General features: G+C 43.3%; 1 protein-coding gene across 1 annotated transcript in view; it reads right to left on the reverse strand.

Annotated features, from left to right (window-relative positions):
• ZNF638 (zinc finger protein 638) overlaps positions 1-11,742 on the reverse strand; it is a 197,454-nt gene extending 185,712 nt beyond the window's left edge. The window contains exon 1 of the mRNA XM_077280347.1: positions 11,621-11,742. Coding sequence (XP_077136462.1) covers positions 11,621-11,727 — 107 coding nt within the window. The 5' untranslated portion in view covers positions 11,728-11,742. The remainder of the gene's footprint in view (positions 1-11,620) is intronic.
• Between the last annotated feature and the right edge of the window lie 5,313 nt (positions 11,743-17,055).

Below are 17,055 nucleotides of genomic sequence, written 5' to 3' on the forward strand. Positions count from 1 at the left end.
CTATCAAGTCGCCATGGCTCGATATCGAACTAAAAAAAAAAAAAACTCCATAAAGCCTTCCCCAATAAATCTGATATGTGTTGGAGGAATTGTCATCAAAAAGGGAACTTACACCATACATTCTCGGAATGATCTAAAAAAAAGGGGGTTTCTAAGCATTTAACCAAAATAACTAAATTATATATTCCATTTTTTTTTTTTTAGAAGATTTAGATGATCTGCCATTAAAAATAAGACTACTTACAATTCATATATTATTAGCAACTAAAACTTTTATAGTATCAAAATGGAAATATCCCCACTGTGACAGAATTTATTGAAGTTATTAAAGTTGACAAACACAATGTACGATATTTTCTCATGCCGTAAGAAATGTGTCTCTCAATTCATACTCTACAAGATGGGATGGTCCTAATGGAATAAGGTCCACCAAAAAAAGCCTCAACTACAGACATATATATCTACCAATGTCATGGGGATACAGAGACAAAGTGGAACCAGAAGACTTCGGCGTCTTGTTTCACGTACTCCTGCACTGGTTAGAAGTATTTAACCAATACTAAACTGTGCAGGTTTTTTCCTTGCTAGCAGTGCAAAGATTATTCTACTCAGTTGAAGCTCCCGGACTTTTCCTACCTGGATTGTCTCAGCTGTTCAGTGTTGGCCACTCCCCTTTGCTGTATATGCTCACATCTGGCACCTAGAAATTGCCAGTGTTAGTACTTAATGCCTGGTTCTGGAGTTGGAGGTGTAGTTCATGGTTGGCGTTGGTGTTTGGAGTTTGTTCAGGAGATTGTTGCCTGGCGTTTTGTCTGTGTGCATATCCTCATCCTCTCCTATTTGGTTTCTCTTTCCTTAAACTCCCTTGTGTCCCACTCTGTTGTTTGTTGTGTGTATTTTGTACGGTTGATATTTTCATTTATCCCTGTCCTTCTTGCCTCGTTTGTCTGGTTAATGTGTTCCTATACACTTCAGCTTCACCCTAACCTGGGAGGGGGAGGGGACAGACAGGGCTTGAAACACAAGCCTAGCAAGGCAGGAGAACCCGACGTCACCATCTTCAGGAGTAATCCAGGGGGACAGGGATAGACTGTGGCACCTTTAGTTTTAGGGATCGGGTTAGCGGTCATAGTCCTAACACCATCATGACACTGAATTTGCCAGAATTATAATTAAAATAATAATGAATAAAACATGAAAATGAATAAATATTATTTGTACATACCAATATAGTTGAATGAGTGCAAAAATGCTTACATTGACCTTCCTTGTTAGTTATTTTTTTTCCCTTCCCATTCCCAACCCCTTCCCCTTACTTTCTAGCTATTTACCGGTTTCCCCTATATAACATGATAAATACTAAAAAAAATTATGTGACAAAAAAATCATTCAAAAATATAAGACTTTTTTTGTAATCCCTGATGACAAGTGGTCGGAGGATTTTGCACTTGCTATTAGAAGCCACACACAAATCAGGTTGGTTTGACAGCTCCTGTCGTCAGTAAATCTGCGCCTGCTATCACTTATAATGTTATTTTCTACCACATACTCACTGTATTTAGTTCCTTACAAGCCTTGGAAACATTTCTCCAACAATGGATGCTAAGCTTCCCTGTCTAGAATTACCTGGGAGCCATTTTTTTTTACATGGACTCCACATTGGCCTTGCGCGAGTCGCTCGGCTCAGCACCAATCACTGGAGAGTCTCTGCCCATGGACTAATATTAGGGGGTAATGACTTGTGATATCCATTTTAGCTGCAGTAATGGAGATCCACTTTGACAGCAAACCTAGCAGAATGCGGCCGCAGATTTTCATGTGACTCATTTCCTCGTGAAGCATTTAATGGACTCCATCGAAAGTCTCTCTGCAGGGTTTACTAGCTGTGATTTATGCCTAACATGTGTGGTGTGCACTGTCATATGAGAGTATCGGATAAGCATAAATGAAATACGCCTCGTGCACATCAGAGCCTGACACTTGGATGTCACCAGTTCTTCCCCTTACAGGGTTACGACCTTGTCGACAGATTGCGGGCTGAGCGCTCCTGTCACTCTCGCCGGAGACCGTCTGTAATAACTGTAGCAATGAGTTAGCGTCTCTTCTGGAAGACATTAATATTAAGGTGCCCAAACACTCCAAAATCATCTGCTCCACCAGGAGTTCATCAGGACACCATCGTATGCCAAGAGCGAGATGTCACATTGGTGGTGAACCAAAAATACAAGAGTATGGCAAGATTAGCCAACGTTGGCCAATAATCTGCCACTATGGGCAACCCCCACTGTGATATACAGTACAGACCAAAAGTTTGGACACACCTTCTCATTTAAAGATTTTTCTGTATTTTCACGACTATGAAAATTGTACATTTACACTGAAGGCATCAAAACTATGAATTAACACATGTGGAATTACATACTTAACAAAAAAGTGAGAAACAACTGAAATTATGTCTTATATTCTAGGTTCTTCAAAGTAGCCACCTTTTGCTTTGATGACTCCCTTGCACACTCTTGGCATTCTCTTGATGAGCTTCAAGAGGTAGTCACCGGGAATGGTTTTCACTTCACAGGTGTGCCCTGTCAGGTTTAATAAGTGGGATTTCTTATAAATGGGGTTGGGACCATCAGTTGTGTTGTGCAGAAGTCTGGTGGATACACAGCTGATAGACCTACTGAATAGACTGTTAGAATTTGTATTATGGCAAGAAAAAAGCAGCTAAGTAAAGAAAAACTAGTGGCCATCATTACTTTAAGAAATGAAGGTCAGTCAGTCAGAAAAATTGGGAAAACTTTGAAACTGTCCCCAAGTGCAGTGGCAAAAACCATCAAGCGCTACAAAGAAACTGGCTCACATGAGGACCACCCCAGGAAAGGAAGACCAAGAGTCACCTCTGCTTCTGAGGATAATATCCGAGTCACCAGCCTCAGAAATCGCAGGTTAACAGCAGCTCAGATTAGAGACCAGGACAATGCCACACAGAGTTCTAGCAGCAGACACATCTCTACAACAACTGTTAAGAGGAGACTTTGTGCAGCAGGCCTTCATGGTAAAATAGCTGCTAGGAAACCACTGCTAAGGACGGGCAACAAGCAGAAGAGACTTGTTTGGGCTAAAGAACACAAGGAATGGACATTAGACCAGTGGAAATCTGTGCTTTGGTCTGATGAGTCCAAATTTGAGATCTTTAGTTCCAACCACCGTGTCTTTGTGCAACGCAGAAAAGGTGAACGGATGGACTCTACATGCTGGGTTCCCACCGTGAAGCATGGAGGAAGAGGTGTGATGGTGTGCGGGTGCTTTGCTGGTGACACTGTTCGGGATTTATTTAAAATTGAAGGCATACTGAACCAGCATGGCTTCCACAGCATCTTGCAGCGGCATGCTATTCCATCCGGTTTGCGTTTAGTTGGACCATCATTTATTTTTCTACAGGACAATGACCCCAAACACACCTCCAGGCTGTGTAAGGGCTATTTCACCAAGGAGGAGAGTGATGGGGTGCTACGCCAGATGACCTGGCCTCCACAGTCACCAGACCTGAACCCAATCAAGATGGTTTGGGGTGAGCTGGACCGCAGAGTGAAGGCAAAAGGGCCAACAAGTGCTAAGCATCTCTGGGAACTCCTTCAAGATTGTTGGAAGACCATTCCCGGTGACAACCTCTTGAAGCTCATCAAGAGAATGCCAAGAGTGTGCAAAGCAGTCATCAAAGTAAAAGGTGGCTACTTTGAAGAACCTAGAATGTAGGACATATTTTCAGTTGTTTCACACTTTTTTGTTAAGTATATAATTCCACATGTGTTAATTCATAGCTTTGATGCCTTCATTGTGAAAGTACAATTTTCATAGTCATGAAAATGCAGAAAAATCTTTAAATGAGAAACTGTGTCCAAACTTTTGGTCTGTACTGTATATAGCTTCGTGATTGGCTAGATTACTCAGTCATGTTGCTGGTGGGATCCTTTCTACAAAGGAACCTATGAATGAATACTTGGTGGTAACATGGATGATCTAAATCGTACGTGTGTGGCCAAATGAAAGAGCCGTGGCCGCAAATTTTAGTAGAAAAGTAGAAATTGGGGGGTGGTTATGGTGCTTTTGACACAAACACTTAATGTGTAAATTAAGGACTACAGATTTAGAAGATGAGGTTTATTTTTATTTTTCCTGCCAACAAGTTATCACTTTTATTTTTCAATAGATTTGTACAGATTATGGATGACATCAAAGGTGGAAAATTTTCTGAAATCATTCTTCTTTGTAGGTTTTTATCTATTTTTTTTTTTTACTTACCAAAAAATCAGACATTTTATCTTGGGTTTGTAGACTTTATTTATATCCACTGTAAAGTATAATAAAATAACGAATTAACCAATCCACCCTAAAGACCAATTTTTCTCTCGTTGACTTGATGAACATCGAGATCAAGAATTTTACACGTTCACATAATTATTCAGGAGATTTTCTTTTAAAAAAAGTATCTAAGCTCTTACTGAAACCATTGCCTGAACTCTTTTTTTCACCTGCTCCTGAGGTCGACTATTTCACAGATTAACAGTTCTCAGAGTAAAGAACCTCTTATCCTCTGGAGATTGAACCTGTCATTTTTTTTCGTTGGAGAGCGGCCCCTTGTCTTTTACCTGAAACAGTTTTTGACCAGGTTGTTTTTTATGTTGCATTTATCATCTCTCATTCCTCGGTTGCACTCGATGGCATGTGTCGTTTTTTTTCTACCATACTATGCTGATGTTTCTCTGTTGCGTGGCTGACAATCACTGCAGGATATTCACTGCTGGATCTTACCTCCGAACACAGAAACTAAATCTGGCCGATGTCTGAGGCCCCCAGGCGGCCCCGTGCCTCTCGCTTTATTAGTTATTAGACATACAGTGTATTCTGATACATGATCTCTCTCGCCTGCCGTTCCCAGGGGAGCAGACATTACCGAAATAAACCTATCCATATACTGGGTCAATAGGGACACTTATAAAACACAAGACGAGAAATCGTCGGCCCCAGATGTGTTACATAGTGACGCCCTGAGATGAGGGGGTAAATCCTAAAAAGCAGCAGTGCGCACTGCAAAATTTTGCATGTTCAAAGATGGACACTTTTTTAACATTTCCAGTTCACTTATTTGATTTTTTTGTATAAGTTTTGCCTCCGTTTTTTTGCATTTGTACGGATTTGTTAAAAACCAGTTGGTCCCGCACTCTGTTATGTGTCTGGATAAAATGTCATCAATAAGGTCAATCACTAAAATATGTGATCTCTGATATGGTGCAATTGATAAATAAAACTATTTCTGCAAAAAAAAACAAAAAACCATCATACACCTACATTGACGGAAAAGTAAAAAAGTTATAGTTCTTGGTATGCTGTATTAAAAATACAAAACAGTACTTAAAGGGATGTGTCCAGCCTTAGTGGAAAAGACGGCTGACTAGTAAGTCCTCACATTGTGTGCATTCTGTGCCGTGAGGATTCTCTGTGCCGGCGGCAGCAGGTTCATTACTGCAAGTATACAGTTTGCATACATGCGGTCACAAGCCGACTAGACGTGTAAGTTAATTGAATGAGACCGGGCACGACTAGTCGGAATGTGACTGGAAGCATGACAATCTTATATTTATGGTCACATGACTTCCCGCTCCTGAGGAATATAGAGTGATTGCAGACTTATACCCTACGGCGGGACAACGCCTTTAAGGCTACAAAAAAACTGTCAGTACTTAAAGTGTCAGCCGGGATTTTGCTTGACATACAAAAAAGCTGTTATTAAAGATGCAGCCTCTCCGAGACTAGTCCTAGTCACCGCTTCCACTCTAGTTCTCACTGAAGACACCTCGGAGTAAATGTGCTATGATCATTACCATTTTTTTCCACTTACGACATATAAAAAGACTGTTGTAAAGGAAAATATCTCCATCATCGTTATTTCTACAGATTTCTCTGTTTTCCTGATAGATTCTCTGACTGTATACACTTTATTGCTGCTCATTTTTGTGAATTTTTTATAGATCCCAACATGAGATAGAACTCGATAGTTAAAAGTTCACTTAAAAAAAATGAACAGAGTTGGGTGTGTAGAAGAAATCATTAGAATATTACTGATTTTCCTCTTCACAGAAATAAAATGTAATTTTTTTCCCTTCGTTAAAAAGTAACCATCATACTTTAATTTTTATTTCATAAATCAGTGGTATATTAGACGCATATCGGTGACTTCCGACTATCTTTGCTTCTGGGAGGCTCTGCCTCTCTAACATGCTCTTATTAGACACTATTTTTGTAACTATTTTAACACTTACTTTTCCAGCCTTTCTATTACTTCTGTACAAACTTTTTTTGAGATATGTCACTGCCATCAATTACTAAAATTAGCGAACTTTTTTCAAAATGAATTGGAAAAATGTCCAATGTTCAACTTCTGTTTTATGTTCTGCTGTGAATAAAATACGGAGATAAGAGATTTCCTAAACATCGCAATTTTTTTTCTTTACTTTTTTTTCTGACACAGCAGGCCAACTTTTTTTTCTCTTTCTTTGGAATTGGTGTTATATATCGAACCATACACATTAACCTCTGTCTCTCTCAATTCCCAGTTTAATTCTATAAAATTTGTATTCTGTGAAGAAAAATTTTATTACTGAGATAAAAGATCATAGTTGGTGATTTTTAACATTCTATGGAGGAGGGAGGAGCCAGAGGCAGAAACAGACATTCTAAGGAGGAGCCAGAGGCAGAAACAGACATTCTAAGGAGGAGCTAGAGGCAGAAGCAGACATTCTAGGGAGGCGCTAGAGGCAGAAACGGACATTCTAGGGAGGAGCTAGAGGCAGAAACGGACATTCTAGGGAGGAGCTAGAGGCAGACACAGACATTCTAGGGAGGAGCTAGAGGCAGACACAGACATTCTAGGGAGGAGCTAGAGGCAGACACAGACATTCTAGAGAGGAGCTAGAGGCAGAAACAGACATTCTAGAGAGGGGCTAGAGGCAGACACAGACATTCTAGAGAGGAACTAGAGGCAGACATAGACATTCTAGGGAGGAGCTAGAGGCAGAAACAGACATTCTAGGGAGGAGCTAGAGGCAGACATAGACATTCTAGGGAGGAGCTAGAGGCAGACATAGACATTCTAGGGAGGAGCTAGAGGCAGACACAGACATTCTAGGGAGGAGCTAGAGGCAGAAACAGACATTCTAAGGAGGAGCTAGAGGCAGAAGCAGACATTCTAGGGAGGAGCTAGAGGCAGACACATGCATTTTAGGGTGGAGCTTGAGGCAGACACAGACATTCTAGGGAGGAGCTAGAGGCAGACACAGAGATTCTAGGGAGGAGATAGAGGCAGACATAGACATTCTAGGGAGGAGCTAGAGGCAGACACAGACATTCTGGGGAGGAGCTAGAGGCAGGAACAGACATTCTAGCGAGGAGCCAGAGGCAGGAACAGACATTCTAGGGAGGAGCAGGAGGCAGACACAGAGATTCTGGGGAGGAACTACAGGCAGACACAGACATTCTAGGGAGGAGCTAGAGGCAGACAATAGACATTCTAGGGAGGAGCTAGAGGCAGACATAGACATTCTAGGGAGGAGCCAGAAGCAGTCACATACATTATAGGGAGGAGCTAGAGGCAGACACAGACATTCTGGGGAGGAGCTAGAGGCAGGAACAGACATTCTAGCGAGGAGCCAGAGGCAGAACAGACATTCTGGGGAGGAGCTAGAGGCAGAAACAGACATTCTAGGGAGGAGCTAGAGGCAGACACAGAGATTCTAGGGAGGAGCTAGAGGCAGACAACAGACATTCTGGGGAGGAGCTAGAGGCAGACAGACATTCTAGGGAGGAGCTAGAGGCAGACAACAGACATTCTGGGGAGGAGCTAGAGGCAGACATTCTAGGAAGGAGCTAGAGGCAGACAGACATTCTAGGGAGGAGCTAGAGGCAGACAGACATTCTAGGGAGGAGCTAGAGACAGAAACAGACATTCTAGAGAGGGGCTAGAGGCAGAAACAGACATTCTAGAGAGGGGCTAGAGGCAGAAACAGACATTCTAGAGAGGGGCTAGAGGCAGAAACAGACATTCTAGAGAGGAGCTAGAGGCAGAAACAGACATTCTAAAGAGGGGCTAGAGACAGACACAGACATTCTAGAGAGGAGCTAGAGGCAGAAACAGACATTCTAGGGAGGAGCTAGAGGCAGACACAGACATTCTAGGGAGGAGCTAGAGGCAGAAACAGACATTCTAGGGAGGAGCTAGAGGCAGAAACAGACATTCTAGGGAGGAGCTAGAGGCAGAAACAGACATTCTAGGGAGGAGCTAGAGGCAGAAACAGACATTCTGCTGCACGTTCCATAGAACACCAACTGTCATCTAGCTCAGTAATGGGGAGATCTGTATTCACTGAAGACAGATTTGAGCCAGGAATTGAAAATATTTTCAGATTGGGAAAAGGAAGAAGCAGAGTTCTCTGATAAGATATACATTTCATTATTTTCACGTGTACTATTGATATGTGAAAAAATTAAACTCACGGTTACAGTTTAAAGTAAATGGCTGGAAGACAATAAAAGTGCAATAGGGTGTTATCTGGGTATAAGGAGATAAATTCTATTCAAATTTAGTCACCAGATCCAGCCCTTACTCAGGCTGATAGAAATGTAAGCTGCTTCAGATCCATCGGTCTCCTCGTGACCAACCAAGGTAAAAAAATGGGATATAAGGGTAGATTCTTCTCTGCACCGCTTAAAAAATTAGAAGTCCAGATGGGTAATCCAATGAAAAAGTGGCTTTATTTAACGCGTTTCGGAGCACCAGGGTGTTGTATCCTGATGAAGGAGTTCTGGTGCTCCACAACGCGTTGAATAAAGCCACTTTTTCATTGGATTAACCATCTGGACTTCTAATTTTTTAAGCGGCGCAGAGAAGAATCTACCCTTATATCCCATTTTTTTTTTTACCTTGGTTACACTTTAAAGAAATAGAGATTTTAGGTGGAGTCCATTCTCAAAGGACACGTACACAGCAAAGGTGAGAGCGGATATAATAATGAAGGCAAACCATGGTGAGATTCTGTAGTCTGAGCCAGTTTGTGTGTGATATATATCTTACCGTCTCCACATTTTTGCACTTGTAAATTTGGTCCAAATACTACAAATATAAATGATGGCACCTTTCTGTCAACCCTGACCTAAAACGTCACAGACACAAGACTGGTCTCTGTGGGGTGAATGGGGGTCTATAGATGCATTTACCAGGAGCCCTGGAAGCTTTCCCTGCTCATACGGTAAGTGCACAACACCAACATCCACCGAAACCAACCTGACATCTAAAACCTAAAGTTCAAGGCGTTGACGTACAAGCAATGAGGCGTTTTTTGTCTCGCACAATTTATAAATGTAAAAGGTTGTGTTGGTCAGTAAATATTGTATGTCGTCAGTGATCTCTTCGGAGATTGTCCCGAGGGTTATGGACGTCTTATGAATAGGCAGTCGCCTCCTTCGTATGTAGCATTCAAGATTGGCATCAGTTTTAGGAAATGTTGGGCAGGTTAATGTTCTACTAGAGTTGGTCCCAATCAGTTTGCTCATCCCATTCCATCGTCCACGACTGTGATCTGCGGCTGCACATGAGCGGGAAAACCACCTTTACCTGGCGGCCTCCGCGGACCTTCTTTTCACTAGCCGCCGTGGTGTGACGCAATCATTGCAGTGTGATGCAGCTAAGCAGAAGATCACTGTCGTGGCTGATGGAACGAGACGATGGGACGTGTAACCAAACCTATGTTCTGCAAGAGGCGAGCTCAGGACAGGAGAGGCCGGGTCCTCTTTAAGTTGTCAACATTGTCGCCTATATTACTTGTTTGCTTTGTTTTTTAACAAAATCAATATCTCAGATACATCTTTTGCCCAGCAGATGATTTTCATGCAGACGACAAAGTAATTAAATGTCCCCCATCCCCGACATCATACATTGACCAAAGCGCTGTAACCCATCACATACTGTATACAAGGGTTAATAGGAGTTGACTCGCGGTTCCATTGGTGGAAAGGTCATTAGTCTGGCGACTGGATAGGAGGACTATCCTTTTAGCTGACTGGAGTGACGCCATCATTGTGGCATGATGCACAGATGACATTGCACCAGCCCGGATAATCAAAAACCGCACCAGGAATCCCGGGAGATAAGAGATTTGTGAGCCTCCAATACAATGGTCACCGAACACGCACCTGGCCGATGGACCATCGATTCTCCCAACTCTACAGCTTAGTGGTTGGATGCAGACCCCAGGCATAGAATATAGAGAACAACAGTAATCAAATAACTTGCAGTGAAGATAAGAGCTTTAACAATGAGGCAGGATATTCCAGGTACTCCATATAGCTAGCAGGTGGCCACCGTCTACGTTTCGGACTTTGGTCACTGCCCGGTTTCAAGTTATGTGCAGGATGATGGCTGGTACTGCTATTACACCATGCTTGACATATAAGTTCCATCTACCCCGATCCTTCCCTCTCCTGACACCACCTCATGGGAGAGAGCCAGGAGGACCCCATACACAACAGATGGGGGGCCAGTCCTGGCAGAATCGGTGGGCTCGGCTGACCTTTATGGGGCACTGTTAGGTAAAAGCTGGAGAGAAGTAGGAGCTGATGTGTTCATTTCACAGAAGAGTGACTACTAGTGAAAAAACGGTGATATTCTGGACTCACCACGTTAATCTTATCACCCCGGTGCCGGTATATATGGGGGCCTCATCGGCATATATGGGGGCAGCTTCGGTATATATGGGGGTCACTTCGGTATATATGGGGGTCACTTCGGTATATATGGGGGCCTCTTCGGTATATATGGGGGTCGCTTCGGTATATATGGGGGTCGCTTCGGTATATATGGGGGTCGCTTCGGTATATATGGGGGTCACTTCTCTGCTGGCCCGCAGCGATCATTTCACAGAAGAGGAAAAACAAAAGTCGGCACATCCGTAGGTAAGTTCTTCTCTCCGACTAAGGTTGGGTTTACCGCTGGAAACGTGTCAGAGGCGCCACAACGAAGCGAAATCAGAAACATTCTAATGGAACACTGAATAAGGAAGAATCCACGTGTAAACTTTCCTATGGATTTCATCGATTTCGTTTTTCCTCTTCTGTCTAATTTCTGCACTAGTATAATATAAAAGAAATCTTTAGCTTAAATATGTGAGAAAATTTAGGTTTTCACTGGGTTCTCTCTGAATAGTTCCCGGTGGGTGTGAGTTTTCACGTTTCTTTTACCTGCCATAGAAATCTTGTGTTATTTATTTTCCAAGTTTTACTGACCCCAATAATAGATATTAAATATTAGTGACACAAATATTACACATGTACAACACTTTCTAACAAGCGGTGGTCTCCTATTCGGGCTTTGGTTTGGTAAACCTGCACATTCCCGATAACGCTGAGGTTTCCGCCATACTTGATACCGCTCACAATTTATTAACACTTTGCATCAGAATAGAATCATTTTGTGTCTATAAATCATTTAACCGGTTTCTTAAAATAAATGGAATCTTCTCCCCAGAAATGTTGACGCCGCTCTCCGTACGCCTAAGTGTAAACCGAATGTTACCTCTGAGTGGGGTCCTGCGGCCTCCGACCATGGGTCACCTGGGCATCCCCTCCCTCGCAGCGGACAACGCATTCTTTACCTCCATTCGCTTCACTGTTTTGTTGCATTATTCCATTCGGAAATCACCTTTGCGATCATTGAGTCACAGCCCCGACATTGACCGGGACGACGGATGGACCGAGGGCTGAGACGGAACTTTTCTAATTTCAGTGGAACCTTCAGATATAATTTCCTGGAAACTTCCACCCAGATGCCAGAAGACTGGAGGCTGGTGGGAACACGCAGAGCTCTGGGATCGATGGCTTATTATAGGGTCCGTCCGGGGGGCTCACAATCCATTGATGAGTAAAGGAACCGAGCAGGGACTTCCTCTGAGCTGCTGAAAGTCCCAGCACTCGGGGAGCTTAGCAGCTTTTCCAGTTTGACACAGGAGTCATTCTCAGCTGTGGGATGAGATCTGTGCCGGCCAGAGAGGACTGGCAGCTGGGTGCCAGGAGCGAGCGGGGGGAAGGCGAGACAGACACTGGCATCTGCAAACGCCCTACCCCATTATAGCACTGCAATACTAACAAACTGCCCCAGGGCAAAAATAGAAGCCCCCAAACTACTGGGTGATCATTGCATGCATGTGAAAATGTTATTATCAGGAAATATAGAAAAATAGACGCTGCAAAATACGCTCCCTCCATTACTTGCAGCCACAGGCACTCGAGCATATTATCCAAGAGCACAGCAGACACTCAGAGAGCACGATAACACCTTACCCGAGCACGATAACACCTAACCCGAGCACGATAACACCTAACCCGAGCACGATAACACCTTACCCGAGCACGATAACACCTTACCCGAGCACGATAACACCTTACCCGAGCACGATAACACCTTACCCGAGCACGATAACACCTTACCCGAGCACGATAACACCTTACCCGAGCACGATAACACCTTACCCGAGCATGACAACACCTTACCCGAGCACGATAACACCTAACCCGAGCACGATATCACCTTACCCGAGCACGATAACACCTTACCCGAGCACGATAACACCTTACCCGAGCACGATAACACCTTACCTGAGCATAACACCTTACCCGAGCACGATAACACCTTACCCGAGCACGATAACACCTTACCCGAGCACGATAACACCTTACCTGAGCACGATAACACCTTACCCGAGCACGATAACACCTTACCCGAGCACGATAACACCTTACCCGAGCACGATAACACCTTACCTGAGCATAACACCTTACCCGAGCACGATAACACCTTACCCGAGCACGATAACACCTTACCCGAGCACGATAACACCTTACCCGAGCACGATAACACCTTACCCGAGCACGATAACACCTTACCCGAGCACGATAACACCTTACCCGAGCACGATAACACCTTACCCGAGCACGACAACACCTTACCCGAGCACGATAACACCTTACCCGAGCACGATATCACCTTACCCGAGCACGGTAACACCTTACCCGAGCACGATAACACCTTACCTGAGCACGATAACACCTTACCTGAGCATAACACCTTACCCGAGCACGATAACACCTTACCCGAGCACGATAACACCTTACCCGAGCACGATAACACCTTACCCGAGCACGATAACACCTTACCCGAGCACGATAACACCTTACCTGAGCACGATAACACCTTACCCGAGCATAACACCTTACCCGAGCACGATAACACCTTACCCGAGCACGATAACACCTTACCCGAGCACGATAACACCTTACCCGAGCACGATAACACCTTACCTGAGCACGATAACACCTTACCCGAGCATAACACCTTACCCGAGCACGATAACACCTTACCTGAGCACGATAACACCTTACCTGAGCATAACACCTTACCCGAGCACGATAACACCTTACCCGAGCACGATAACACCTTACCCGAGCACGATAACACCTTACCTGAGCACGATAACACCTTACCTGAGCACGATAACACCTTACCCGAGCATGATAACACTTTACCCGAGCACGATAACATCTTACCCGAGCACGATAACACCTTACCCGAGCACGATAACACCTTACCCGAGCATGATAACACTTTACCCGAGCACGATAACATCTTACCCGAGCACGATAACATCTTACCCGAGCACGATAACACCTTACCCGAGCATGATAACACTTTACCCGAGCACGATAACATCTTACCCGAGCACGATAACACCTTACCCGAGCACGATAACACCTTACCCGAGCACAATAACACTGCAGGATGTCACTTCGTTCAGCATTTTTGCAGCGTTTTTCAATGTGTTTTTTTTTTATGCCTTTTTTGAGAATAAAATTAACCTTAATAAACATGTACTGTAGACAACTGACACACAGAACATGCACCAAAAAGCGCAGCAAAACTTGCTATATATTTTTTTGGAAGCAGCTTCTTTACTGCCAAGGGATCAGAAAAAAGCCGCTGCCAAAACTGCAGCTTGTGAACAAAGCCTTAATGCTAATATTACAAAGTGCTGCCGTATAACAAGCAGGATAGCGATAGTGTATGGCGGCAGGACGTCACTGCACACATAACACGGCCTACACCCTCATGTACTGCAGGGGACGTACAGAGGACACGGCCGGTGATAGGAACGAGACAAATCACCAACTAATGGTACGAGTGACGACAAGAGTCCTTCACTACATAACACTGATGTTCTCCTCACAATGGTGGTCCGCCCATTCCCGGGAGTTACCACAGAGGTTCTCTGCCCATCTCTGGCCCTAGCGGGGGGTCACCGGGTTTTCCCGGAAGGCCTCAAAGCTTTCTGATGGTCTAGTAAGGCACGTTTGGCCTCCCACCATGACCTGGCCCTCACCCAACCTGTTGTCCTGGGCCCCATATGTTAAAACTGGAAGCGTCGGCCCTGCTCCCTCACGCCGTCCCTCTGTCACCGCGGGCGTGCTTCTCTAGTCGTCTCCTCGCGGATCTTCACCGCTTGACCATCGGAGAACGTCTCCTGGGCCCGGAAAGGACTGGAGCTCAGCTTTCGACAGGCGACATTTGGTCTCTGACTGGCGTAGGGTGGCGGTCCTGGTCTTTACTGGTGCAGTCGGAACTCTGGGTCTTCTAGGACGCAGTCTGGACCTTGTCAGGAGGTGACCGGCGTCCTGGTGGCACAGACGTCCCGCCGAGGCCGGTCACACTGGCTTCAGCGCCATCTGTGGTCCGTGTCTGCTCCTCTTGGCGCCAAATCTGTCTGCGGTGGGAGTCACCTGACCAGGTCCAGCACACAAAGCTGCTCCCCCTGCAGTTCTTCCGGGACAAATTGGTTCCACCTGGTTGCGCCCGGCCAACAGATGGAGGTCTATCCTCACTATGGTCACATAGAATGTGGAGTCCTGGTATTCATGAACCTTCTGTCTCCTCACCTTCCATCATTTAAGGTTTATGGTTAGAAAACATTAAAAAAACTGTCCGAAATAAAGTATTCTCCTAAAGAAGTGCACAACTATCCGACTTTGTGGATGATCATATGGTGTCTGGCACAAACCTGCCAGGATGTATGTGATGCTTTTTTTTGTCAGTTTATGGTTAGCGCTAGTCGTTTTGCCTCGCCCAGTCTAACAGCACCACTGGTCTTTTCACGAGGGACACAGATGGGCAAGGACTTAGCTGCCAGGGTCCGGCAGATCCCAGTTCTACAGATGGAAAGCCAAATTGAGATCCAAAAGAGAATCTAAAACTAAATCAAGTTTGGGTACATCCCAGTTTTCGGTACAATGGCTTGAGAGGTCGAGTCAGGTACGACTCAATGATTTCATAGTCCTAATAAATCTGGTGATAATAAAGGAAAGAATTGTAGTAAGAGCGCAGTACTGCACACCTACCACAAGGGGGCGCACCAGTACATAGCATCCCCTTATGACTGAGACAATGAGCTCTTGAGTGTAGTTCCACATGCTGACCACCAGAGGGAGAAGATGTAGTAATATTTCCCAACCACCAGAGGGCGATCCCGTGTATTATCATTGGTTGACCACTCAGAATTTCCATCCAGTTTTAGGCAAACATTTTTACTAATCCTTTGGGCAGAGTCACCAATGCCAATGTAGGGCCCTGCTGGGATACGTAAAGCTCAGAAAACGCTCTTGGAACTTGTTAGATCCTTGTTAGATCAGTCCTGACTTCGAATTCATAGTTTCTGGGATTCAGTTCACGGTCGGTGAGAATAAGAAATGCCCGGCTTGTGATTTCCAACAATCTCCGAACCTTGTCGGAGTGTCCGTGTATTTTATAGGCTTCATGAATATATAAATGGATGTGGTTCATATATCATAGCTGCGTAATAAGTCACAGACCCTCCTGAGAGCGACCAGATGTGAAGCCATTAACCCCTTCCTTCCTGTCCCAGCACTTTTTACTGGTAAATGACAGTGCCTGTGAATATTTACATCAGGAGGGAGAAATATACTGGAAGGCAGATCATTTTTTTTCAGCTTTATAAGGCCATGTGCACACGTGTAGATTTGCCCGTGGAATTTTCTGTGCAGATTCTGCAGCTCTTGGCAGAAAACGCAGGTAAAAATCCACACAGATTTGATGCGTTTTTGATGTGGATTTTCATGCAGATTTGTATGCGTTTATGCAGGCTGAATAAAGATCTATTATTTAACAAAAAAAAAAATTGTGTTCACACGATGTCATTTCTTGTCCAACCTCTTTATTTACATACTCCAGTGAAGAAAAATGTTTACACAAACAGATAGATAATAGATAGATAATAGATAATAGATAGATAATAGATAGATACATAATAGATAGATAGATAGATAGATAGATAGATAATAGATAGATTATATATAGATAATAGATAGATAATAGAAAGATCTATAGATAATAGATAGACAATAGATAATAGATAGATAATAGATAGATAATAGATAATAGATAGATAATAGATAGATACATAATAGATAGATAGATAGATAGATAATAGATAGATAATAGATAGATAATAGATAGATAATAGATGATAGATAATAGATAATAGATAGATAGATAATAGATAGATAATAGATAATAGATAGATAATAGATAGATAATAGATACATAATAGATAATAGATAGATAATAGATAGATAATAGATACATAATAGATAATAGATAGATAATAGATAGATAATAGATAGATAGATAATAGATAGATAATAGATGATAGATAATAGATAGATAATAGATAATAGATAGATAATAGATAATAGATAGATAGATAATAGATAGATAATAGATAGATAATAGATAATAGATAGATAATAGATACATAATAGATAATAGATAGATAATAGATAGATAAAAGATAGATCTATAGATAATAGATAGATAATAGATCTATAGATAGATAGATAATAGATAGATAATAGATCTATAGATAATAGATAGATCTATAGATACAT

This window comes from Ranitomeya variabilis, chromosome 1 (assembly GCF_051348905.1).
Source record: "Ranitomeya variabilis isolate aRanVar5 chromosome 1, aRanVar5.hap1, whole genome shotgun sequence".
In the NCBI taxonomy this organism is placed as follows: Eukaryota; Metazoa; Chordata; class Amphibia; order Anura; family Dendrobatidae; genus Ranitomeya; species Ranitomeya variabilis.